The sequence below is a fragment of the Agelaius tricolor genome, unplaced genomic scaffold (genome assembly GCF_023055355.1).
Source record: "Agelaius tricolor isolate 1412-34295 unplaced genomic scaffold, bAgeTri1.0.p SCAF_1, whole genome shotgun sequence".
Taxonomy (NCBI): Eukaryota; Metazoa; Chordata; class Aves; order Passeriformes; family Icteridae; genus Agelaius; species Agelaius tricolor.
Window position 1 is genome coordinate 84,175,371 of NW_027269261.1, and position 27,712 is coordinate 84,203,082.

At 37.4% G+C, this 27,712-nt stretch overlaps 1 protein-coding gene across 1 annotated transcript in view; it reads right to left on the minus strand.

Annotated features, from left to right (window-relative positions):
- Positions 1-8,882: 8,882 nt before the first annotated feature.
- TPO (thyroid peroxidase) overlaps positions 8,883-27,712 on the minus strand; it is a 44,857-nt gene continuing 26,027 nt past the window's right edge. Inside the window, exons 8-14 of the mRNA XM_071447215.1 lie at positions 25,068-25,583; positions 19,336-19,594; positions 18,639-18,809; positions 17,700-17,937; positions 13,878-14,086; positions 12,405-12,575; positions 8,883-9,194 (exon numbers count right to left, since the gene is read on the minus strand). Of these exons, the coding sequence (XP_071303316.1) occupies positions 9,034-9,194; positions 12,405-12,575; positions 13,878-14,086; positions 17,700-17,937; positions 18,639-18,809; positions 19,336-19,594; positions 25,068-25,583 (1,725 nt within the window). The 3' untranslated portion in view covers positions 8,883-9,033. The remainder of the gene's footprint in view (positions 9,195-12,404; positions 12,576-13,877; positions 14,087-17,699; positions 17,938-18,638; positions 18,810-19,335; positions 19,595-25,067; positions 25,584-27,712) is intronic.

Consider the following 27,712-nt stretch of genomic DNA (forward strand, 5'->3'; position numbering starts at 1 on the left):
AAATATCAAGCAGTCTTCATTTTAATAGAGACCTCAGATTGACAAGATAAAGAGGATTGCATAAAGATTGCAAACCCCCCCACATTTTTCTCATTAAAAAAAAAATATAGGGCTCTAGCATTTGCATGCGTTTTGAAATTTCTTTAGCTTGGGACCTGCTTTCAAGCTGGGCCCCCTCAAGCTTGTTTCCCTCCTGCTCTCTGCTACAGATGTGCATGGTAATGCCCATGGCAGTCCTCTGCTGATGTGAAACACGAACCTCACTTGCATGCTCGTGTCTCAGTCCAGCCTTGTCCCATCCCCAGTCCCCAGCTATGTGCCCAGTGCCTGGGCTGGGGCTGCCATGGTGCCCCTGACTGCCCTGCTCTTGGCTGGGAGGTGGGATATGCCCTGCCTGAGTGCCCCAGCCCTGCCAGCTCAGGCAGCCTCCAGCATCTCCAGCAACTGCCCTCAAGCAGCCTCCAGCCCCCCTCATGCCCTGGCAAAGTTCCTTAAGCTTAATGTAGATATCTGTGCATTATATGTCTACATTTGTGGTGCTGTAAGCTTATGGAGCATTTACTTCATCCTCGTCCTCAGTAGAAAATTGAAGTCAGAAGAGTATCAGAGGAGCTGTACCCCAAAAGAGTCCATTTCCCCCAGAACCCCACAAAGGGATCTACTTTAGCTACAGTTAGAAATCTAAAATCAAGTGGTATAAATCCCATTCTCCATCTGGCATATGGAATAACAACATATAGTAGAGTGTATCATAACATACAACGTTATGTTACCAGAATTCAATACGTCTTTATTAAGCAAATCAATAGAGCAGAATCACAGAAAGAGCTCTGTCTGACTTTACCCATTGAAATCTCAAAGCTTAGATCCATATGGGTATACACACATATATGGAAATGTTGGTTCTGGTAACTTAATACAAAAATGGAAGAAGAGCAGATGTTGCACCATTCATGGAAAACATCAGAACACTTTTTACAAGCATGAGTGACTTCACATGTAATCATTTTCCTCATTTATTTTAAACCAAATTACTTAGGATTTTGGTTTTATGCAGTGTGCCCTCAACTGTGAGAAATCAACAGCCATGTCTGCTGCAGGAAGATTTCTAAAGTTTCTGTGGAAAAAGAGACATCTGAGTCACTTAAATTCCTTCTTCCTATTGTTGTCAGGTTTCTTCCACTGAAGGTATATATATTTATTTGGGTTTATGTTTAGCATAAGGAGAATTGTCACCAGAGTTTGCAATAATCCAAGAAAAAGTTTAAAAATACCACAAAACACAAGAAGATCACAATAGCTCACTTAAATACTCCCAAGTTACTCTGCCTCAACTAAAAAGACAGGTTCCTTTTATTTTGAAAGTGTCATACACACCAGACAGAAGCCATATCACCAGCTCAGAAAGAGGTCAAAGAAAATAGTACTGCTTTACTTGGGAACAGCCCAAAGGAATAAATTCTGTCCCATGGAAGAAAATGGCAGAATTCTACAGTATGAGGACTTGTTCCACCTGAAATATCATCATTCAATGAGTTTATTTCAATAATATGTCACAGGAATATAATGGGAAAGTTAATTCAGAAACAGTTAAAATGGGTCAGAGCTAATTATGAATAGCATAATTCCAAAACATACAGGAATTATTTAAATTCCTTCTGGTAAATCTGTCATTGTCACATATTTCTTATATTTAAGTTAAAATGAAGAGTCACATTTGAATTTGTTGGGTACAAGTAAACATCAGCAATTTTTCAGAAATGTAGTCAGCATGGTCTTTGTAGCCAGCAACAGCTTGACTATCTTGCCACCAACTCTACTTTCAAAGCTCACAAATTTTTGGGGTGGTCAACAGTCTACCTACTTGGTATTCAGAGACCATTTGCAGCAGATCAGAGTCCCTAGTAAAAGTTTTGACATGGCAGAGTTAAAAATCTAAGGATATTGTGGGGTAGGTAAGGTAGAGGTAGAGGTATTCAGGCTGCAAAATCACCCAAAGAAGTTGAGAGCTTTGTATTTTTCCTAAAATTAATAATACAAGACAGAAAAATGCTGCAAATTTTCTCACAGACTGGAAAAGGGTAAAAGAGAAAAAGTCACAGATGATGATATATTTTTTTTGTCAAAGAAGTCAGTGTATCTTAAATGCTTTCGAGCTGACATCTTGGTTACTTGCCATCATAGTGAAAAATGTCAAAAAATCCCTGAAGCATTCTGGAATAAACTTTGATCCATAGTTCTAAGTCTTTCCATTCACACAAAGGATCATGGGATTTTAATGACCCAAATGGGTCACTACCTTTGATTTATAGCCCATCTAGTGGAGCCCTAACCTCAGCCTGTGCTTGTATACCTTTACTGTTAATTGGCTATAAAGAAAGTGGTACCAATCATTATTCTTTATTTTAGGAGCTCAAAAAGGAAAAGGAATACAAGAGTCTTATTTCAGTAATGTCAAAAATTATCAAAGATCTGGAACTGGGCACTTATAATGTGTAGTGCTCAGACAAACTGAATGACAGATAAGTACTGGGAAAAAATAACTGAAAAAACTGCAGTTCATTTTGAACATTGGCTGAAGTCTGTCTTGGTACCTTCATGGCACTAATCCAGTATTAACATTTCCTATGGGCTTAAAAAGATAATGTTCATCCTTCAAAAGATAATGTTCCCTTGTGGTCAAATCTCATTCTGCAATCAAATCTGCAAAATAATAATTGACTACAATTAATATAGAAACCTCAAGAAACCATGAGTAGAAATAAAGGATAAGCGCTCCACAGTTTTATGATATAAAGCCAGAGAAAGAGCAAGTAAGTCATGTGTATGGTAAGTAAGCAGGTGAGTGAAACACCCAAAGGGACAATGAGAAGAGCATGATAATTCTGATTCAGCATGGGTTGCCTACCCCTTTCCAAGCATTGTGCAGGCACTTGGACGTTGCTCTATAATGACACAGAGTCTAAAATCACAGCTCTGAGGCTTTACCCTGGAATATAGAGAGCAAACACCTCCTGGGGAAATGGTCAGTACACAAACCTCTGCCTTTCCACTGGCTTTTCAGCATGAGTTCAGCCCTGTGGTTTGGACAAGGCTGTCAGCCTTGTGGTTTTGTTTCTCTTGAAGTGTTCGCCTCTGAGTTAAGCCTGGGATAACAGGTTGGCTGGAGGTTGGCTGTCTTTACTGTGTGCGGGAATTGGGGATCCAGCATGTGGCCCATTACAACAAATATATTCTGCTGTGTCAAGCGCCACAGTATCTTTTGCGTTTTTCACTTTGTGTTTCTGAGGAAAACATGATAAAGTACAAAGTGGCACATGGTGATAGAGCAACAAAACTTTCCTGGAGGGTGGAATTTGCCTCTGCAGTGATGAGCATGCCATGCATCTTCAGCTGCCATCTGTATCCTTGCAAAATTGGTTTCCTGTTTTGGGAGTGGGCAGGTGGCCATCAGCTCGGCAGATGTGTGTGCTTCTGATGCCATATAGAACCATCCAAAATAAAAATGACCTTCCAGGCTGGGAGGTCTGATTGCCATTTTTTCTTGAATTCTAGTGTCCAAAGGGTGTAATCATGTGACTGCTAGACTTCTGAAGAGAGGTACACCAACCTCATTTGCAGGCTGTGAGTCAGAATCAAGAATAGTAAAATGAGTGTTAATTCCTTCTTCATTTTTCACCAAAAGCTGTACAGATTTAAAGTAACTTAGCTTTTTAGTTGTCAATGTTTTTAACTAACTATAAATGTAAAAAACTTTCCTTATGTATGCTGAAAGGCACAGTGGAATTGCCAAGAACACTCACAGAAATCATAATAGAGTTTTTATATTTTTCATTGAAACAATCTAATTAAAGGGCATATGTCAGAAAATAATATCATAGCTGCTAAAAATGCTGCTAAAACTTATCTCTTTTTCTGTTTTAATTCAAGTACTTAGTTTTGCTTTTACACATCATTAGTGGAATAAAACTGTGTTTTGAGTTTAGTACATATTTAAATGGAAGTGCTGGACTATTTTGCTTCAGTCTATTCTCTTTACCCACCCCTGAATATGCTTCACTATTTATCTCAGTTTCTCAGTTAAGTCTTTACAGCAATATCCATTCACTGGTAAATACAAAATCGAGCACACAAAAAGATCAATTTTGTAAGCATGTGAGTAGCACAGAATATAAAGTTCCTGTTGTAAATTTTTCCCCAAATGAGCCATATTTTTCCTGTAGTTTTGATAAAAGTGTCAAAAGTCTTGTTTTCTGCCATCTCAAACCAGCTGGCTTTCTCAACCCTGCAGGGTGCAGTGCTGAGTGTACCAACTGACTTTGCAGACTAAAGCACCTGCTGTGATGAGTCACTTCTTTCAATATTCTGCAGCACAGCAAAGAAAGTTGGTCCAATATTATAATTCCATCAAAGTTTAAGGAAGTGTCATTTTCAGGATTTATGTTCATTTGACATGGCAGTAAAAACATGCAAAAAGTTAAGAACATTTATCCAAAGGTTACAATCTGTCACTGTCATATAACTCAAAACAAGAACTAAAGCTAATTTAAATTAGAGGCCAATATTTTGGGTTGCATGACTATGAGGAATCTTGAGAGTAAATTATTTTGTGCAGAGGTTAAATAATTGTGGATCAAGAGCGAAGATATTTAAATTGTGACAGTATTTTTAATGTAATTAGAGTATGCATAGATGAAAATTGAGAATTTTAAGGGTTTTGTTGGGGGTTTTCGTTTGTTTTTATTTGGGGTTTGTTTGGTTTGGTTTTTTTTACTTCTAAAAGTATCACAAACCATGGGCCAGAGTGGTAAGGGATGAACAACTTTGATTTGAGACCATTCAACAAATTCACTTCCTGAATAAAGTTATCCTATACAAGTTTCCATCTGAGTCAAAGACATTATCCAAACTTAGAAAAAAAAGCCTTGAGGCTACTGATCAATTCCATCAATAAAAGCAGGATTGAAGATATAGATTTTTAGTATTGAATAGTTAGCATTACTAGAGCTCTTCAAAATTTATAAGAGCTTTTTAGTTTTGAAGACTGAAATGCTCATAATAATGTGAAGTGCTCTCATAATTTTAAATCACTCTATACTGCAGATTCCCAAATTCTTATTACTACTCAGTTTCAGCTGCTCATCTATTATCACCAATATGTTGGTTTAGAAAAGTGTTGCGCTGCCTTTTTTCACCAAGTCTCAAAACCTCATTCTAATCATAAGATGAAATTAGCTAGGCCTTATGAATGATGTCCTTAAAAATGCAAAAACAATAGACCAATAAAAGAAGCCACTCAATGACCTTGATAAAAACTTACTGTCTGAAATAAAAACACAAATGTCTTATTTTATGTAAAATTTTCATATTTTTAATATGGAAATTAAACAAACTAGAATACACTTAGCTGTAACATTCTCCTTTCCCTTGTTAATACAAATATTTTTGCAAGCAATCTACTATCAAGTTGCTAATTGACTCTTTTCTCAATTCAAAAAATGTGAGAAATGACAGTGAGAGATGTACACTAGTATGTTAAGAACCACAGTTTACAGATAAACCATACAAAACACTGCTAAAACCTGTTTTCTCTTTACCTAAATGTAGAATCAAAGATTCATTGAGGTTGGAAGGGACCTTTTGAGGTCAACTAGTCAAATTTCCCTGTTTAAACAGGATCAGCAGGTTGCCCAGGGGCCTCTACAGGTGGGATAAATGGGCTGACAGGCACCTCAAAGTTCAACAGGGAAAATACAAACTCCTGCTGTTGTAGTGCGTTTTTATATTTTGTAATACTTTGAAGTAGTTTTGTTTTGTATCCCCATATTTTTCCCAAATGGTTTATCCCAAACTGTATCCCTCTCCCTTTACCTGTGTTATCCCTCTCCCGGGATGAGATCATCCCCAAACCCCCACCCTGGCTCTCTGTCAATCACTCAGCCTCCCATCCCTCCATCCAGAAGTTTCAGTCCAAGTCACCAAGTGATTAGCCAGAGGCCAGGGGTCAGCCCCCCAAGCCTTGCCCCATACGCTGTCCTAAATGTCTATCCCCCAGTACCCATCCCTTAGGGTCACTTATTGGTTGGTAAAATGTTATCTACTTTGGGTTTCCACCTCCCTTTAAATGTGACCTTGGCACATCTCCCGGGGTTCTTGGCAGGAGGCCCCCTGAGGTGCAGGAGCTTCCTTGGGATCCTAATAAAACCTTGGATTAACACCTGCTCAGAGTCGGCCCTTTCTCTTCTACTGATCTCTCCGGTGTCTCTTGTGCTGCAAAGGCGCCCAGCCCAGGTGCCCTCAGTACCCTTGGGGCACAGAGAGTGTCTCCCTGCCAGCCCAGGTGCCCTCAGCACCCTCGGGGCACACACAGAGAGTGTCTCCCCCCAGCCCAGGTGCCCTCAGCACCCTCGGGGCACAGAGAGTGTCTCCCTGCTGTCGGCTGTGTCGGGGCTGCCCCCCGGTGTCTGCTGACTTGGGACTGGCCGAGGGCCCCTGAGAGGCTCGCAGAGGGACCGAGACACTTGCATCTGAGGAGGAACAACACCAGGCCCCAGTCCACACCAGCAAATGACTTGCCGGAAAATGGCTTGGCAGAAAAGGACCTGTGGGGCCTGTTGGCACCAAGCTGAAGGTGAGCCAGTGATGCACCCTTCCTGCAAAGGTGGATGATAGTTGTAGCAGGCACAGGGATTGCAAAGGCCCCGTGGAGAGCAGAGGCCTAAAGATAGGAAATGCTAATTTCCATGGCAAGCCCCTGTTTTCTGCCTTTCGGACCCCTGCTTATCTCTCTGTAAGCCTATAGGTCACTTCCCCTTAACCCCTGCTATTGGACAATTTCTGATCCCCCTATACCCTATATAATGGGCTGTTTTAGCCTGGTTCCATAGAAGAGCTGTCGCTGGAACCCTTCGCAGAACACCCAATAAAGACATTGGTGTGGAAGATGATGGTATCCTAGGATGCGTTGAGGAAAGTATTGCCAGCAGATCTAGAGACGTGGTCCTTCCCCTCTGCTCTGGATAAAACATCATCTAGAGGTGGGTGGGTGCAGCAGAGACATCGACATACTGGAAAGAGTCCTGAAAAGGGGCACAAAGACAATTGGAGTCTAAATTATCTCTCCTATGAGAAGAGGCTGAGAGCTCTGGGACAGCTTAGCCTTGCAATGAGAAGATTCACAGGGGAGCTTATCAATTTGTATAAATATCTGAAGGAAAGGTGCAAAGAGGATAGAGCTGTGCTCTTTCCAGTGGTGCCCAGTGACAGGACAAGAGGCAATGGGCACAAACTGGTATGCAGTGGGTGTCATCAGGAAACTGCCACCGGGAGACTAAGTGAGCACTGGTATTGTTTGCTCAGATAGGTTGTGGAGTCTCCACACGGAGAGAGTTGAATGCTGGCTAGACATGGTCCTGGACAATTGGCTTTAGGTGATCTTGCTTGAACAGAAGAATTGGGCAAGATGAACCCCAGGGGTGCCTTCCAACCCTAACCATTCTGTGATGCTATTTTTAAGCACTAGATCCCACAGAGCACCTTTTCTTCTTGTCTCCTTGATCTACTTCTGTCAGAAAGCTGTCCATACCCTCCAAAAATCTTCTAGATTGCATGTGCCCTGCAGTACTGTCCTTACAACTGTGGGTAAAATTCCTCATGAGGGCCAGGGTCTGTGGACACAAAGATTCTTTCAGTTGTTTGAAAAAGACCCATCTATTTCTTCCTGATCAGGAAGTCCATAGCACATACTCACTACAACAGCAGCCATATGCCAATGCAGTGTCCTCATGTTATCATTGTTGCATTCAACACCAATGAATTAACCACTTTAAATTAATCTGAAAGCAGATTTTTGTCTCTGAATTTAGAGGAATAAAAAAATGTAACCATGGTTGATTGGATAAAGGAATAAATAATAAAGTTAAGAAACACCTAAAAAAAATGTGTGTTTTTTCTATTTTCTGATTCAGATGGAACTCTGAATGGCTACCACTATAGCTTTTTAGTCTAGTCTCATAAAAAATAGGCCCTGAAGATTTGCATTTGCTTTTTCTACAGCAAGAGAGAGGTAGGTCCATTCTGGCAACCTCCTATTGAGGAAGATTTTCTTCTGGAGTGTCTTCTGGGCTAGTGCAGTCTCCCATTGTACTTCATTCCTGGGCCTTTGATGAAGTCATGTGGCCTTTCTTAAGGTGTAATTTTAAGAATGCGGTTTCACTGGTTGGATTGCTCATGTGACCCTGAAACACAGCTGGAAAATTGACTGGATATACCTCATATAATTGAAGAGATGTTTGTCTGCAACTAAGTTTTTTTTTTTTCCCTGTGGAATTATCATCTTGTTTTCTTAGAGCAATTAATAATAAGGGATAGTGTAGTCCCACATCATAACCAAGGAATTGCTGAAACAGGAAGAAAGCAATTTGCTACCAGTGAGATTCAGTGTGCTTATGATTGTGTGGCATACAGCACTCTATCTGCAAGAACTGAGTGGTTTAAACATTGTGTGCTTCCCTTGGGCACTCAGATAAAGCAAATACACATCCACTTGAGTTTGAATTGTAGGTTTCATGGAGGTTTCCCCAGAACAGGTATTGCTCAGCTTTAGAGGGTAACTGCACTCATATTCCCCCTAAACTTCTACCATACAGCTTCCATTCATGCTGAAAAGTAGAAAACCCCAAGAAAATGCGTCATTTCTGCTAGCTCTGAAAGAGTTGACAGTTTTGAAATGTGTCAAGTAGAACTTAGTTAATATTTAAATGCTTAATTTAGATACTGACTAGGAGAAACTGAGACAAATTTGATTCCCTCCTCATATGCACTGTCAGGAAATACTTAGTGGTTCATATGCAATAGGAATGGAAATGAAAAGCTTATTTATGTATCAGAATTATTTATTCAACACCTTCATTTACAGAATCTGTATCTTTATGTCCATGGTTGTGTAGAGATTTTTCACATATGTTAACAGCTCTTCAATAAAATGTAATCTGATGAATTTTTACAGCATTGTAAAGTGGAACAAAGAACATTTTATTGGGCAGTAGGTTCACAGCCATTACCAATGCATGTTCTTCCATCTTCTGCCAGCTTGTAGGGATCAGTGTGGAGACATCTGTAGCTGCCTTTAGTATTAATGCATATAGCAGAAGGATGGCATGGTGGATTAATTTCATTTTCACATTCATTGATGTCTGCAAAATAAGTACACACTGATCAATAACAATTACAAATTACAAAGGGATTACTAATTTCTCATAAACACTTTTTACAAGGATTCATAAATGAAAGGCATTGTACATTTTCAATGAGATACATGATAAAAATCTGTATTGTTACTGTTTAAAGGACAAAATACAGGGTTGTTGTTGCTTCGTTTTGATTTTTTGTTTGTTTGTTTTAAAGCTGGAGATTATGAAGAAAAATGTTGCTTTCATAATCCTCCAAAAGCCACAAATGGAAATTGGATGAATTTTCAAAAATGCAAACCCTAAACTTGAGAGCTCTTCTTGCATGTGTTTATGTCCTAAGATTTGACTTTCTCTATAAATGTTTTCATCCTGTGCTCTATAGACATAATGAAAGTAATGCAGACACAGTTCTGTACACTTCTAGGCATGATTTTGAGAAGTCAAATTTTCAGGTTAGCTTTGGTTACAAAATTTATAACCACAGTTTGTGATATCACTGCAAGGATGGTTGTTTCAAGATGCTATATAAATTCTGTAAAATGACAATATCCTGGCAGAATGTTGAGCAGATAAACAATTATCCACTGGAAAATGCGTATACACATATTGTTCTTGAGGCCTTTCAAGATCTTTCACTCTCACTTTCTGGTTATGCAATGAAATGGAAACAACAGTGCAGGAGAGAAAGTACTCAGTGAAAGAAAGAGGTCTTTTCATATTTTTGCAACTTTCTTCTTTCTATGTAATATTTACTTGCATGACTGAATTTAGTTGACTAAAAGTAGGTGTCCAGTGTTATTTTAGGTACTTTCCAATTGGTTCTGTATATCTGACAGCTTGTTTAATGTCTCTGACCAATGGTCCTGTGAAGCATTGCAAACCCATATGTGGACAAGTAGTCAAGTCTTCAGTGTCTTCTCTTTTTGGTTTTATTCCTTTCCTTCTCTATCACAATGTTTGATCTGCTACTTCAATTTAAGTAGTTATTTTCAATCAGTATTAGAAATTGACCTGTCTTTACTGACTTAGTTTACCATTGTCACTGAGACCACTTTCCATCATTGGAAATAGCATCAGCCTGATTCTCTCAAATTTTAGTACAAAAAAGTAGCTGTGCCCACAGATAATTATCAACTAAGATGGTCAAAAGACTAACATGGAGGAAAAATCTAAAACTTCAGAACCCTTAAGAAACAATAACTTTCATAACACTTCTTTGAAGCAGGAAAAGAATCTGTTGGTCAGGATGAAGATTTCTGAGTATTACTCCCTTCAAAACTAAATTTTGAGTCAATGTTCACTGCCTTAATCATCATCCAGGAAAGAAAACCTCCACCTTTGCCTGCGCTGTAATTCAAGTGTGCCTCTTCCACTTCTGCAGATCCGTAGCCATGCTCTCTGCTAAGTAGCTAACACTTCATCACTAAATAGTGCATGTCAGATCTGACCAGTCTACCCTGCTAATCAGAGAGCAGTAGTTTACTAAATCAAAAAATAGTCATCTATCAGGAGTATGACATCACTTAATATAAAGGAAGGTGGCATATTCTAGCACTAAATGACTTCCTGAATCAATAGAAATGATTTCAGTCAAAGCCCAAGTTAGTAAGGGGGAATTAACAGCTCTCAGAATCCTATGCTTTTGCCAGCAAGCCACTCTGTCTTTTCCAGAGCAGCATATAATTTTGAAACCATCTGCAGAAATGCTAAGCTCTATCCTCCTCATTATATTGCTTGATTTATCCCTAATTTGCTGAATATTTAAAAGAATGGGAACATATTGCACAGGCATGCGTGGAACAAAGTGCTTTCTACTGTAAAACTCAAGTAGCATCTGCATAAGTGGATTTTGATGGTTTTTCCTTTAATAAAGGCATTGCTTTTTAATATATGCAGCAGCTTGTTTTCCTATAGCAGATATACAGTCTTTTGTTTACATTACTAAACATATTAAAAGAAACTAGGACAAGGAATGATTCACTCATTTAACTTATTTATTCCATTCACTGCCAGAGCATTAATCTATTGAAAAGGTTTTATTATAATTCATTTAAGAGCTTTATTTCTTTATATAGTATTTATGTGGGAGGAATTCAGTGGATAAATAGGATGTGAATAAAGGAAAAAGCTGCAAATTTCATTTGACTTTTTCCATACCAGGTATACAATTAGAATGAAGAGCTTTCTATTCCGCTATCACAGAAATACCAATAAGCAGACTTTATTGTGGATGAGCAGCAGCACTTGCACTCAAATTATTTTACCAGCATCCATAATATGTTCTGAAATACAGCCTTTTTAGGTTTAGTTTTCTCTCATGTTCTTATAAAGCAGAGGAATATGAATATATATATATACACCCAATACATATATACATATATATGTACACACAGCCCCATTATAAAAGCACACATTTGAAATGGGAACAGAGAGAATTCATTCTTCATAACATGAAGAGTGAAAGTCTTGAAATATTTGCCACAATCTCTTTCTAACCTATTCTATTAAACAGTAAAAGGCAAAAAGAAAAGATTAAAGAATTATTAAAATAACAGAAAAGTTTTCCTGTGAAAATGTGCCAGAAATATGTCCTTTTGCTGATTTTTTCACCTGCTCTACTTTTGTACCTGCAGAAGTAATTAACTTCTGGCAAATCTTTTCACAGCTATTTGGGAGAGGGGTTGGACCTAAAGTGATTGCTTCCTTAATTTCACTTTTTCACTTCACAGAATGTTTTTTTTTCACTATTACTAAAATTATTATCATCCTAAAATTATTAGGATGACACATGACCTAGTGGTGCATAGTTCAGCTTTTATCTAGAGCATCCATTGAAACAATGCCAGAAAAATGGCAACTATCTGTCATGCTGTTATGTTCAATGTAGGAGGAAGCAATGTATAATTCTGATTTGCTGCCTTTTTCCTCACTTTCTCCTCCCCCTCCCTCCCACTGGCTGTTAATAGACTTGATTTTTGCTTAATTGGGCAATTTTTAGTGCCATTTTCCGATCATCAACTTGATTGCTGAATCAGGATGGGTAGAAATTGAGATAGAGATTCTGGAGAGAGTCACATTTTTGTGCTATTACACCTATAACCCCAGGATGCTAACTACAGAAAGCATAGAAGTGAATTCGCATCTGATGAGCTATGGCGGACTTTAGATGTTAGAAAACTCAAATAAATAAATAAATAAATAAATAATAGATACCTATACAAACTGGAGCCTCAAAGTTCCATCCTTTGCTTGTGCAGGTTAATTGTTCTTCTCCTTGTAACTGAAATCCATAGTGACATGTATAAGTCACTGTAGATTTTCCAGATTCTGAACAGTATACAAAATCACCATTTTCCACACTCTTTGGTGTTCCACATAGTTCATCTACAAATAGAAAGTCTGTATTACAGGCTTTTAAAACATTAAGCATTTGATATCCCATGTCAAACTACAACATCCCCTTATACTTACAAATGGATGGTATTCATCATTACTGTTATAAACATTAACTTCAGTGAAAATTTTCACATGTTTTAAGGTGATCAAAGCTTTCATTATTCATTTATGGAAAAGAATTTATATGGGATACCACAGGTTTGACTTGTGATCCTCACAAATCTAGCATTACAACATAAGAAGGACATGGACCTGTTGGATCAAGTCCAGAGTAGGGCAACACAGATAATCAGAGGGCTGGAGCTGGAGGGCTGGAGCACCTTTCCTTTGAAGAGAGAGGTTGAGAGAGCTGGGGTTGTTGTTGTTGCAGCCTGTAGAAGAAAAGGGCTCCAGGGAGACCTTTTTGCAGTCTGCTAATTTAGCTAAGTCTTTTCAGAATGATTAGCACAAACTTTTAACCAGAACCTCTTGCAAGAGGAGAAGTGGTAATGTTTTTAAACTAAAAGAGGGATGATTTAGATTAAATATAAGGGACAAGTTTTTTGCAAGAGCATTGTAGCAACAATCCCCTGAACAGGGAATAATGAGCATTGACTCCATGATTGCAGAAGGCTGATCAATCACTTTATTATTGCTGCTACTACACTACACTATCCTGTACTATATTCTACTATATGAAAAACCCATCGCCCTTGCCAGACAGTCTGATACAGCTTTGACCTAATTGGTCAATCAATCAAAACACCATCACCAGAGTCCAATTAAGAAATCACTCTTTGGTAAACAATCTCCATGACACATTCCACATGTGCACAACAACAGGTGCAGCAAGTAGAGAAATGAATTGTTTTCTTTGAGCTTTCTCACAGCTTCCCAGGAAAATCTTGGGAGATAATTGTGTCTGTCTCTGTTCAGAGAATATGTGATTACCACACAAGAGTACTTAAACACTGGCACAAGTTGTCCTGAGAGGTGAATGCCCCTTCCCTGGAAACATTTGAATTCAGATTGCACAGGGGTCTAAGAAATTTGATATAGTTGAATATGTCCTTGGTCATTGCAGGTGAGTTGAACTAGATGTCTTATAAAGATCCCTTCCAAGCCAAAATGTTCTATGATTCTATAATCCCACTTCTAAGTGATAGAAATACTAAAGGTCTCACCCAGACCAGTAATTTAAGATCTATCAGAACCAAGGTCAGTACTTCAACTGCTCTTTACTGTCCCTCCCCTCCCCTTCTCTCTCCGCCCCTCCCTTCCCCTCCAAAATTATTGGTAACTACAGATTACCTTCCTGATAAAATTCTTGCCAAGCTTCTAAATTCATCCCAGGTATATTGTTACAATGCTTAAAATCCTGTGGAAACTTTCCAAGCTGAAAGGCATCTGCTGGCACTTCAGAAATTCCTGTGTTGTCACAAATCACGCGGGACAGTGAATGTTTTTTGAGTTCCTGCTTTTGAGCTTCTGTGAAAACTTCATCATTTTCCCACCAAAATCTGGAAAGAATAATATAAACTTTTTCTGAAAATATCAAATTGAAAGGGCTGGCTATTCTTACTTACACAGTACATTATATAAAAGACCAAAAATAAGAATTACAGTAAAAATAGGTGAATATAACAATAATAAGAGTAAATGCCATGACCATACAGAACCAGTCATAAAAAGGCCAGTGTGAGTCTGATCTGCTGGTCAACTCGGGTCTTGTGTTAAAGCCAACAGAATCGCTTTTCATTGATTAAACTGGTCCACAAAAAAAGTTACAATCCTGAGACAAAAACTTGACACAGACTTGATTGGACTGTATCCTTACTCCTATGCACACTAATATGTGCTGTTCACTCATAAATTGTTAAAGCATAAATTACAGAAGGCTGGGAGGAATAACCATAATAGATTTCCCCATACCAAAGCTTTTGAATTCTGCTTGCTCTTACTGAATGGTTGCTAGGAAAACAGGCATTGTTGAATGCTTCTCTGGTTAACTAGGACCATTTAATTTGCTAAGAAACCTGTAGATGTGCAGATTAATTATAGTAGAAAAACATAAGATAGTAGTTATGGTTTTGATCATAGAAAAAGTAAGCTAAGACGACTGTCTGGAACAGACAAGACCTGTTTATTTTTGTCAGGAGTGTGGCATCAGAACGGAGGAGCCAGTTGGTGCTACAAAAGTATATCTACTAAATGGTGACATTATATAAAATATATATGTATGCATACACATATACATTCAAAGGTTAAAGGAAAGAAAACAATGAGGAGAAAAGGAAAGACAAACATTTGTATATAAAGAAGAGTCATAAATGGAAAAAATACTTCTGGGGAGCTTGATTTAACATCTCTATTAGTAAATTAAATGGTGATAAGCACTCCTACACTGCTTAGTTCCCTGTGGTACTCAGGCCAAGCCAGTTAGGATTTTCCCAAATGCTAGGCAGGATTGGTGGTAACATGGATGAGCATAGTCAGCAGTAGAGTATGGGAGTGATCACACTGTAGAAACTGAGCTCAGGTATAACAGAGAACTTATGATCCATAATACAGGGAGCTCACGGCTGAGGCTTCTAGAAAGTCTGTGATTTTGTGTTTATATTTTCCTGAATAAAACAGAACAGCAATATTGACTGTGGACTCTAAGCAAACCTGGCACATGTGCAGTATTTGAAGATTTTTATGAACTTTGAAGATTTTTGTGAAGATCTGAAGATTTTTATGCCTGTAAAGGTACCATACAAGTGGAAATTCTGATAGTTGTGTTTATGTTGTGGGGAGGATGAGGACTACCTGTGTGCCCTAGGGTGGCTTTTCAAGGCAAATTGGATCCTGCTGCCAACAGAAGCATACCTGCTGGATAAGGTAAGTGCATGTGAAATTTTGGAAAACAGGCTTTATTTGTAGGCCAATAGTTACATTCAGAAGCCTAATTTGTTAAAAAACCCATCCCACTTTGCCTACATTGAAGGAGGAGGCAACCAGAACCAGGGGTGGAACAAATGTTCCATACCTTAGCAGCACTGTGGCAAGAAATGCAGGAGAGATGAAGGGGCTAAAGGGGAAAAAAGAAAGAAATTCCCCCTATACCTCAGCTGCAAACTGTTCCTAAACTACTCAGAGCATCCTGAAACCTCTCTCATGATTCCAAGGCCCCTTCCTATAACCAAAGCTATCAAAGACATTTCTCCACTCAGCTCTACATCTGTCACATCCCCTTTCATGTACATTGAAACCTATTCTACTTTCATCACAAAATTCAGTTTTATCTACAGGCCTAAATGAAAAATGATTTTTTAATATACCCAACAGATAGGTGTTTACTTTAACAAACATTTTGGTTTATTCCATTCTTTCTGCATCAGGTGACCAAATCCCTACGCAAAGTATGTCAAAACTTCAGAAGTTTTGCCCAAATATTTCAAATACTGAGATTGCAAAAATATTCAGAGGAGGAAAAGGTGGAAGAAGGCTGATGGATCAGAAACAAGTTATTTCAGGTGATGTGGTTAAGACAGTGCCTGAGTTTAGTAGATAGAAAGAAGAAAACCTTTTATTTTTTGTGAGATTACTGAAAAATTATTTAGGGCTATCAGAATTCAGAGTTCAGTCAGATGAAAATTCCAGGTAGTCCTGATTTCTGAACTTAAAGAGTACATTAGAAGAATTATTTTTAAATCCCTGCATACAGACCTGCCAATTGGGGTATCAAGTGTGTGTAGTGTCCCTGGTGCAGTTATAGGTAACATCCAACACTCTACCTAGACCAGACACTTTTATATTCTTATTATGTGACAACTATAACATGTTGTTACATACTTCTAAATTTTCTTAGGTGGTTTCTTTGTTTTTCATGATGGAATACCATTTCATATTTACGTTATCTGCTGCAAACTTTGTGGCAGAAACCTGGGGAATTCTTTCATTATTAGAGCTCTCTTTTTCTCAATTTGGAGTTAAAGTAATAAATTAGGCTTATGTTTATTTAATGCAGGTAGCATTATAAGACACTGAATGTTAAGTAACTGTGTAAAGTACTGAATAATAGAATGGAGGCTGAAAAGACTTCCATAGATACTCCTTCCTCAGATAGGGAAAAGTATGCCTGTACAATTCAGAGGACTTTCAACCATGTTTTTAACACAGATGAGTAGAATGATTGTTGTCTATACAGTTTCTGCAAATAAAATGTTACCTTTATGATTAGCATTGCTTTTTCTTGTGAGCTAATTAATTAACATTTTTTAAAGTTCAGATTTAAATTCTGCCTTGGATGATTATTTCCATAATGGTTATTTTCCGTAACAGTGACTTATAAGAGGAGCTTAAAGGTCATTGTAAGGACCAGAAGTACTTAAACACCCCTGCTAGCATGGTGTGAGCAGTTTTAAATTAGTTGTCTCATGAGATCCAAAATTACTGCCACAAGTACATGACAGAAATAAAAAATGTTTGGTTTTATAATTGCTTCATGAGCAGAAGCAAGATATAAACAGCTTCTTGTGCCCCGTTGTGACCTAAAGCTGCATTCCTCCTGCTTTTCTGGTATGAAGGGTTGTACTGGCACAAGATCCTGGTGGCACTTGTGCAGGATTGGTTGAACTGACATCCTGTGTTGTGTCCAATGAGGTAACTCTGGGAACACTCTGCAGTCCCAATTCACACAAGGCCAAGTATGTGGTGTTTTTATTATCCCCTCTATGAGGACTGAATTACAGCTTTTTCCTATCTCTTCTGACTTTGCTGCAGTTGCCAACAAAAAATATTGAGGTTCTTCCAGCTCCTGAGTCCAGTGCAGCCCTCAGGGGGAATAAAGCCTGCACTGTACTACATCCATCCCTGCAGGAGTTACTGGCCCCTGCCACAATTAACTTCTGGTGGCACCTTGCATTTTCAGCAGGAGTGCACAGCTGGTCACCTCAGTACCATAAAAACAAATTCCATGTCATCTGGAATTGAGACTATGTACCAAAGAAGAATAATCAAAAGCTCACCTGACAAAACTGAGGGAGCTAAGACAAAAATGTGCAAGGGGTAGAGAATGATTTGTTTGAAGTATATTTAAGTGGCTGTAAAATCTCCATTGCTACACAATTTGACTCGTAATAAACTCACCGGTCACCATCCCTTAGTGCTTTCATTTGCTTTCCAATTATACATGCAAACAGGGGACCAGTTCTAGCACCTGGAAGAAAGTCTTCCATGAGGCCGCCAAGCCAAACATCGATATTGTTAGGATTATGGTAGAATTCCATGATTTTTTCAGTGACATTGGGATTGGTTATTACTGTATTCAGGTCAGTGTGAGTTTCCAGTTTTGGCAAGCCACAGAATTCTCGCCATTCATTATAACCTGCAAATATGATGTTTGAAGGAAGATTAGATTTGTCTATTAGACATGATATATGAAATTTAAAAATTTATAATGACTGGATTTTGACAATCTTGATCATAGTAATAGACAGTTAAGTATAAAAAAGGTCTACTATTACTGATTAAATTGATGAGAGAAATTATGGCAGGATCTGAACTAAGCTCCAGCAGTCTTTCTCTAAGCAGGTTTATCCATGGCCTGACGGGCTATTAACTCCTTGACTGTTAGTTCAATCTTACCCTGGGCTGACTGGAGTAAAAAATCTAATGCAAAAAACAGTGAAAAACATGTAATATTTCTCAAAATGCAGAGTGTACCTAACTAAGCCATCTATAGCACTCCTGAAGACATCTGTCAACACCTTCTGTGGTTGGTGGAGCTGGTGAGGTTGTGCCTGAATTGACCTATCCCACAGGCTGGGGACAGCCTGCTGATGGGGAGTGGCTGCTTCAGGCAGAAAGCCCCACTTCTCAGAACTGGTTCCAGCTGGTTTTAATCTGGTTTTAATCTCAAAACTGTCAAATACTTTCCATCAAAGTCAAGAATATTAGCAATGTATATTTTAAAAGAGACTTAAGTGACTTTTCTGATTACTAAAGCTACTATTTAAAAGTTTATGGTTACATCCCAAATATAAGCAGTTACCAGTTGGAAGAAAAACTCAAGAAAAATCAATAGACCTGGGAGTCCATGATCACGGCCACGTTGTAAATTCAATGACGATAAATCAAGTGATCCATTATTGGACAGCACAAACAGTTTTTCTGTTAACTCCTCATTCAGCAGTTGATCTTGTACCTGTAGTTTTGCTGGATGTGCTAGAAGACCCCTTATTAAAGGATCCAAGCCTCCTTTAAAAATAAAAAAATGATGCTATTATAGCATATATGTAGACCGTTATAACTTTCATAACAAATGTGAATACATATGTGTTTCCATGTTTTTAAAACTTTGTCCACATAGGTTTTTACATTCAGATGCATGCAAAAATCTCCTTTAGTTTAAAAAAAAAAGTAATAGTGGTATGAAGGAGGAGCTTCGTCTTCTTCAGGTATAAAAGAACTTGTAACCTGTTAATAAATTCATACACAAAAAATTCCAGAAATGTCTTCATCATCACTCATCTTCCTATTGCTAATATACCAAACTGGCTTGATCTGGACAGTAATGTTCTTCCAATTTTGTCAACTATTTAATTGAGAATAATAATTCAAGTTCTTTTTAGTGCTTTGGAATCCAGTCAACAACTTTAAAAAATAATTTCATTAAATAAATGCTCCAATTCCTAATTCAGGATAAGTAACTTTGAAAAAAGTTACAGTATTCTGGTGAGAAAAAGACCAAAGAACAACAGAAGCAGTTTAAATAAGACCATACCTTCTTTAATGAGTCTCCAGGGACTAAAGAAAACTTGATGCAAATGAAGATTTGGGAGTTCAGGATCATCTAAATACTGTGCATTCAATCGCCTTACTATTGGTTGGATTGTTGCATGACCAAAACGAAAAGCAGCTGTTGAAAATACATTAGAAACTGTAGGATTCATTGTGGGATCATAACCTGTATAAAGGCCAATATACAGATTAAAAGCATCTGGACCAATGATTTTGGGAATGTAATCTCTTAAAGTAATAATCTGAAAGAAAAGAAAAAGAAATATATTTCAGCTTTTCTATAGATGAATAGTAATGAATCCCAGGTGCTAAATGCTTTTTGTCTTTGTTCATCTGTGCCCAAGCATTTGGCATAAGTAAGAGCAGTATTACCTGGAAAACAATATCAGTCTTATTTTTGCAGCAAGGGGACAAATATGACCAGAGAGAATTGGTGGTGCAGCTCAGTGCAGTGCAACAGTCAGGCCCTGTTAGGTCTTACCATACATGCTAGACTAAAGCCTCCTGAGCAAAGATTACCAGGGCTGCTCATTTACAAACCACAGAGGTAATCCAGCTCATAGGAGGTGCATTGAGATTAAAAATGTAAGTTATAATGGCCTTAAAAATGGCAATGAAAGCAAGAAGAACTAGAATATCTTTCAAGAATGCTTTCTAATGTGAACAGATGCTATTTTCAGGCATATGTTTGTGACAAAAATCCTTTTTATGTTTTTTTTATTTGAAATGATGAGGCTTTAAAATACTGGTGCCCAAAATCTCCTTGTAGACATTTTATACTAAACTTAAACCAATTTATAGACTTCTAAAAAATACACTTCAAAAATGAAAAGACTGATAAACACCTTCTGTCAAATGCTTTTATAATGTAATAGTATTATAGTGGCATGGAAAAGCATAGGAGTAATCATGACAAAAGGAAAGAGGGGAAAATATTCTAATGTACCAAATAAAATGAAAATGCATTATAGGTTAAAGATTATGCTGAACTCAATAAAGCAATATGAGATAAATATGAAGCATAATGAACTCAATAAAATACCTCATAGATTCAATATAATATGCAATAAATATACAGACAAATGTACTTTGAACTTGATATAGCGCATATTGAAAAGCTAGCTGGCATAAAAACTACCTTATAAAAAACTTGTGTTTTTATTTTAGGCAAAGAGCACAAACAAGCAAACCTTTCCACAATTTGATCACTTTTCTCAGAGAGTAGAGGTTTAGGTTTTCAGGTTAGGTTGTTCAGTGAACAAAATATATAAAAGACAGTATGTTAGAATCCCTTTTACATCTCCTTTAATGCAGCATATGAAACAAATGAAATTATTGCAAGAAACTAATACTGACACTGTCATTTGAAAAGCTAATATTTTGCTTTATTCATAAAGGTTTTGCAAGACAGCAGTTCTAATTTTAGATATAGTTTTTACAATCAAAGACCTTATGGAGGAGTAGGTTAGTCATGGATACAAAAATCCTGGCATGACTAATTTTTTGGCTCATTTTAAATGAAATCCCTAGCTAAGCTGCTCAGAAAGGCCGGACTCCCTGAAGGAAAGGGCAACTCAGATTTTACATTTGCTCCAGAGGCAATGCCTTCATTTCTAATTTCCTTGATAGAGAAAGAGGGGTTGCCATTTCAAGACACAAAAATTAAAAGGCTAAGGGTAAAAAGAGGTCTTATGCCTGCCTACCCTCCACTAGGAGAGGCATCTGTTTGATAGAAACCTCCAAAGGCTAAATGAGGCTCCATCAAGTAGAGGTGAGTTTTAGACCATACAGGCTAAAGTTGTTACTAATACAGAAGAATACAATACTGCTACTGGAATCTGCCAAAGAACCCCATCTGAAATGGCATCTAGCATTTGTGTAGTCTCTGGATATGGACAAATTTGTCTGTGTGAAGTCAAGGAAAGGCTCACTACAAGTTCCTAGAACTGACACATATATAAATTTGAAAGAAGATGTTAACAGCTGACAAGCATCAAAATTATTTTTGTTAAAATTCTTTTGCATGCAGTTCCTTCTCTCAGATAATGACATAAAATGTTTATTTGCTTTCATAAATAAGCACAGTACTTTCTTTCAGTAGAGTATTCTTTCTTTAAATGAGATTCTCTTGTGGAAACAAAGGAATGTGCTTGTTACAAAATATGTCAATAAAATCAGACAGCAAGTGACTCTACGGGAAAGAAAGCTAGCATAATGAATGGCTCCATCATTTCTGACTTACTTTGAGTCTATTTGTTAAAAAAATGTTAACTTTTGTGTGTTTGCAGGAGCATAAGGAATGTATGTGGATATCCTAAGTCTGAACCTGCAAGTTACTGCATGGTCTCAACTCTGTCACATTTATGAGATTAGTGGTAATCCAAATTCCTCTTAGGCTACATTCATCACCTCATAGCATCACATCCAAACTCTGCAGAAGCCTCATGAAGGAAACAATTTTAATCAGTAACATCAATATTTCTACTATCTCATGACAGTTATTGTTCCAACAGTTTAATTTAGTGGAAAATTATGACAAATGAACACTGTGTTTTAAACAGAGGCCCATATGCTTGGTGTTTTAATATGACCTTTTTATTCTATATAACCATATATTAACTGAGAAATTAAGATCATTTAAATGCTATTCATTTAGTCATACCAGAGAAAATAAAACACTAATTTCTTAGCAATTCTGCCAATAATTTGCTAAGTATCCAGATAGAAACAGCATCTGAGAGTCAGAAAAGGCTTTGTATAGATTTTGCATCTATGATGAATCCCATGTGCACTGTTTACAGAAAAAGTAATTGAATCCTGACCTCTAAACAATAGGATACTGCAAGTCAGACAGGATGTTACTTTAAAGGCAACACTCTTCTCATTCAGAAGGCAGAATTACAGCTAAACATTATTGTCAATTAGATGCAAAAGATCCAGAAATTCTTATCACTTTTCATAGGGTTCAGGAGACTTTCCTTTCAAAAGCCTCTACAAGTATACCCCAAAGTAGGTGTGAGTGAGGCACAATGGTTGGAACAGGAAAACAAAAAAAAAGGTTGGAAGGGTGAATATAAAAATATGTGAACCACCATAAGGATGAGTAAGGCCAAAAGTGTGTCTTGTCATTGCCATTGGCCAGCTATAACTGCAGAGGAATAATATCTCACTGAGATAGTGTAGCGCCAAATAAATGAAGCTTCAGCACTTGGAAAAGATTGCAGAAAAAATAGAGAACTATCAAATATAGCAACCATGTTTAATTCATTAAAGTGCTGTGCATGGTTAGTTTGCAGTTCTCATTGAAAATACTAAAGGATTTACAGATGATGAAGATGATGTTGAAGTCCTAAACTTTTGGGTAAAAGGTGATTTTACAAGAGTTCAATTTTTAATAAAAAAATGAACACATTATTATAGTTTTGTTAATAGTCTAAACTATACACTTTATAAACATGAGGTCTGACATTATTCAGTACATACTATGTTATAAGACATATTGTTTATCTATTTATTCTTTATAATTTCAAGTTCTGAGAGGAGCTATCTAATCATCTAATTTCACATCCAAGCAGTTAATTTATGTAAGTCTCAGAAGAGAGACTTTCAACCACTTTCAATCCATGCCTTGGACCATGCAAGATGCTCAGAGAACACAAGCAGATGCAGAGGGAAGCGAAATAAACACCTACATGTACACTGAAAACTAAAGGCAATTGTCACCTAAAATTGGGATTAAGTGGGAGCAACTGCATTCATTCAGAGATGGTTCTCTGGTACTAAATCTGGTAATAAATCAAAGAGAATTGGATTCAGATTGATCTGCAGAAGTCCTGCTCCATCTGACTAGTGCCAAATAATCCATCTTTCATAATCCAAATGGCACATGAGAGGAAACTGTCTCCAGAAAGAGCAGCATAGGTGTGTGCAAACTTCATATGTATGAGATAGTAATGTTAAGACTAGCAATTGCATAATTGAACATTTTTTCTTCACATATTAAATGACAATGAAAAAATGGTTTTTTGCACAAAATATGAGGTAAATAAGAATACGTGTCTTTAACACTGTGTACTGCAGTATATTAACTTCATAAAGTTAAGCATGTGTCATTCCCATGAAATAGAAAGGACTGTTACTACTCCCTAACAGTGAAACTGTATAATGCAGCCAAAAAAAACTTTTTTTGTCCAGGATATCAACAGACAATTGTTATGTTTGCTAACTTTGTCAAGGTTCTATTATCAAATACTTGTCACTAGACATATTTAAGGTGCCAGAAAAACATCCAGGAAGAAAAGTATGGTCTAAATAGATTTTTTTTAATCTTCTTTATTCTAGAAAGAAGAAAAGGCTTTTTTATTCAATTCTCTATAATTACACACCCACAGGCAGGACTCATGCTTGAAAGTATTCCTTCTGAAAAAAGAGAATTTTAGAAATGTCTAGCAACTGAAGCAAAACTTGATCGTGGAAATCTCAAGGTAAGTTCAACCAGAGCTGTCATTAGTGTGCCAGTTATCATACTACACTAATAGAGATACTCCAATTATCTGTCCTGAATGAATGTTTCTAAACCAGCTAGAGATAACTCAAACCCATTTCTAATGAGCCACAGGCAAATCTCATTAGTCTGTGATACCAGCAGAGATAATGAGCAGTGCTGATCCATGCAGTGCAGTGCCTTGCAAAAAGCTGTTTCTTTCAGGCCATTATGTTTGTGAATGCAAACCAGAAGGGTATAAATGCACAGAGATCTACTTTTGGACTTGCAATTTTCTTCTAACAAGTATTAACAACTATTCTGACTTGTCAATGCCATTCTTTTAATGAAAATGGCATATTTATGGCAGAGGAGCTGACTTGGTTAAAGCAAACAAAAAGCCAAACATTTCAAAAGACCTGACTAAATACAGTAAAGTGTGTTACTTGTCTGAAGCTATATGGCTTTGAGTGCAAGTAACAATGCATTGGAAAATTTAGGTGGTTTTTTAAAGGAAAAATGCTTCGTATTCTATTCCACTGTCTAAAAATTGTGGCAGAAGAAAGGAAAAATTTTTTATCAGAAAAGTGAAGTTTTATTGCATCCTTCCCCAGTTTATCTTCAAAAGAGTCTCCTTTGGTACTGAAAACAAAATACACTGTAAGAGTCAGAAAACATGTCTAATATAAACATTCTTATGGACTCTTCTGTATTTTCCCACTCTTATTTCCCCTGCTATCTCCTGTCAACAGTAGCCCCTGATGTTTGTGCATTACTACTTCATTGAGAACTTCACTGGCATTTTTACATGGAGGATTTATTATTTATGATACACCTGCGAGAAAGTAAATATTTTGTGTATTATATAAATACAGAGACATACATTACTTTTAAATAATTTCCCTTACCAAAAAAAAGGCAAAAAAAAAAAGCGTCTGAAAAAGCCTCTTTTATAGACAAAACAGACATTAGAGTTGCCTGCATAAATATGTATCAACTGCCATGAAAATCAGAGCACTAAGGTGCCTAGACAGACTAAGCACCGGGACATTGCATTTAGAAAGTGGAAAGCAAAACCAACTTTAAACATGCCATATTTGAAACACCGAAATAGGTGGGAAAGAAAAGGTAACGTGATCTCAAAAAGCCCTCACAGAAGCATGTTTGAAGCTTTGTGAGCTCTGTTGTGAGATATTTACTGCAGTGTGTAGATAAGCAAGCAAGCAGCCCACCTGATGCAGAGCACCAACAATTTTGCGTGTCTCTTGGTAGATGGTCTCCGCGCTCCAGTGGCCATTGATGCGTTTGAGGGCTCGGGCCAGGCGGTTGTGCTCCCGCAGCCACAGCGTGTGCATGGCAGCCAGGGATGTCACCTCGCTGGAGCGGCTGTCTCCAGCCAGAAAACATTCCACCCTCTCACCTCCACTTGCACTTGAGTCCTGTGCACAAGGGGATGGGATCTGGTCTGTAAAAGGCAGGTATTCCCGATGGTTATCATAATACTTTAAGTTTACTCTAAGAAGTCCTTCTTTGCTTGTTAAATTCCTCAGTTTGTTTTCAACAGCAGGGGTACTGCCATAGACTGTAGAGGCATCAAGGAAAGAAGTTAAGCCATTGATCTGTTGTCTTGTATTTAGCACAGATATATTTCCAAAGAGAACAGAATGATCACCAGTGCCGCATGCGGGAGATGAGCGGTAGAAGGGCAGGCAATCCATCCCTGCAGATAATGTATCGTTGGTGGTTACCTGCATACAAAACAAGGGTATTTTCTGAGGTGAGGAGAACAGCTGTGGATGCTGAATTGAGTCTTGTCTAAATATTTACCTTCTCTCTCTCAGTTTTTCATTGCTCAGGCCTCATCTACTGGAGTGACATATTCTAAATATGTATAGATTGTTTTTCTTTAGACTGAAGGAAAAAGATGAATCTTTTTTAAGCAGAGACAAATAAACCCCGAAATACTTACTCTATCACAAGCTATTGATGTAATACATCTACATCTAAATCAGTCTGGCTTTACAATGAAAATTCATCATAAAATGTATCAGAGTGAAGACATGAACAGCTGGTCAAATTCTGTTCTACTGAAGAAGAACTGAAACAGCAGGTTTACCTGTATGCATCAAAACATCATGAGGAGTTTCAGTGTCTGCAGCAGCACTCTGTAAAAGCTTTGGTTCAATGCTGAATTCTAATCCAGCTTCCTAACTAAAAAGGACAGACGTAAATATTCATTCTGCTTTCTACCAGTCCCCCACAAGTCTTCTGCTGCATTATTTTGCTGCAACAGTTGTCTTACAATTACTGAATTCTGACCATCTTTATAAAAAGCAAAGGCTGCACATAGACTTGGCTAAATGAAAGATTGCCCAGTCCTTTATTGATTTGAACCCCACGCAGTTGAGACACTGAGGTCACATAATGAGGTTCAAAAATCTGACTAAGAAAAAAAATGTTTTGTACAGACACCTGAGCTAACCCTAATTTGTATTCTATCTGCTTGCTTTTCATTTTTCAGAACTCTTTGGCAGAAGACAGTGAATGCTGCATATATGATGTAATTTCTTCTTCATTTTTCTAATAATGCAGAGATCAGTCTGCAAAGATAGAACAGTCATTAAATTGGGGTTAACAGTAACAAAGCAAATTTGGAGTGAAATTAATTAACTTTATATATTAACATTACCTCACTTGTTACACCAAGTAAAACCTTCTTACTGCTGAGAGCTCATGTCAGTAGAGATTGATAACAACAAATCATTTACATTAGGAAATGGTTTAATTTTGTTTGGTAAAGAAATTCTACCATTATTTCTTCATTGCCTAGGTTTTAGCAAATCAAGGTAGGTTATGTTTGAAGAAAACAAGTAATTTTTTTTACTGATTTTTGAAATCAGTAATTTCTCTGTCTTGTGTTTTCAATTTAGCATTTGTTATTATGTCTTTTGCTATTAGTGTGGCTTCTTTTTCCGTTCAGCTGGTAATGTAAGCAGGCAGCTCATCTCATAATACAAATATCTGAACTTGACAGCCACAGCCCTGTATGTGTTTGAGTGTGTCCTGCTTCTAGTCATCAGGAGATATTCCAGGAAGAATTCAGATATCACTGAGAAAAGAATGTAGGAGATGCCTTTATGCTGTTAAACAGCAAGGCTCACAGCAAAACATATAAACACTGAATAAAGTTCATACTGGATAATCTTTAGTTAACTGCCTCTGCAATTTCAATTCAATCTGTTTTGGTCCCAGTGGAGAAAAACCAGCAGTAATGAACATTAAGGGACTGGCAGAGCTGCATTATGCTGTTCCTTTCCCTTTTCATAGGATTAGTAGTTTGCAGCCAACAGCTGAATGTATAAAATAGAGGTTCCTTCTATTATTATTTAGAGACATTAAAAATAATCTGAGTGAAAAAGGAGACCCTTTTCTGCTGAAATGGGTACTGAGTAACATTTATTTTCAAAACTAATTACTGAAATTAATGTGATTCTTTTTTGTGTATAATTCTAGAGGGAAAAAATTGCAACAGAACCTTGATTGGTCACAATAGTTTTCCTGTATAGCTGCATGTTAATTTAAATGGTTATTATATATGCATGGTCAAACCTAGTTATGGTGAAATTCTTCTATGTGAAGGAAAATGAAAGGTAATAATTGTTTAAGTGTACTGCAATCTCTAAACTGTTATTTCAGTTAAAGAAAAATCTTGCTTATTGTGAATTCATCCTGTGGGAAATGACCTTGTAAATGGTTTTTTTACTGTAGATTTAAAAGAAAACCTAGCTTATGGTCTCTGAAAGTTTTAAAAAAAGGAAAATATTAGTGCTTGAAGAAGAGTCCATGATCTCATCTGACAGCAAGCTGCTGCTTCTGA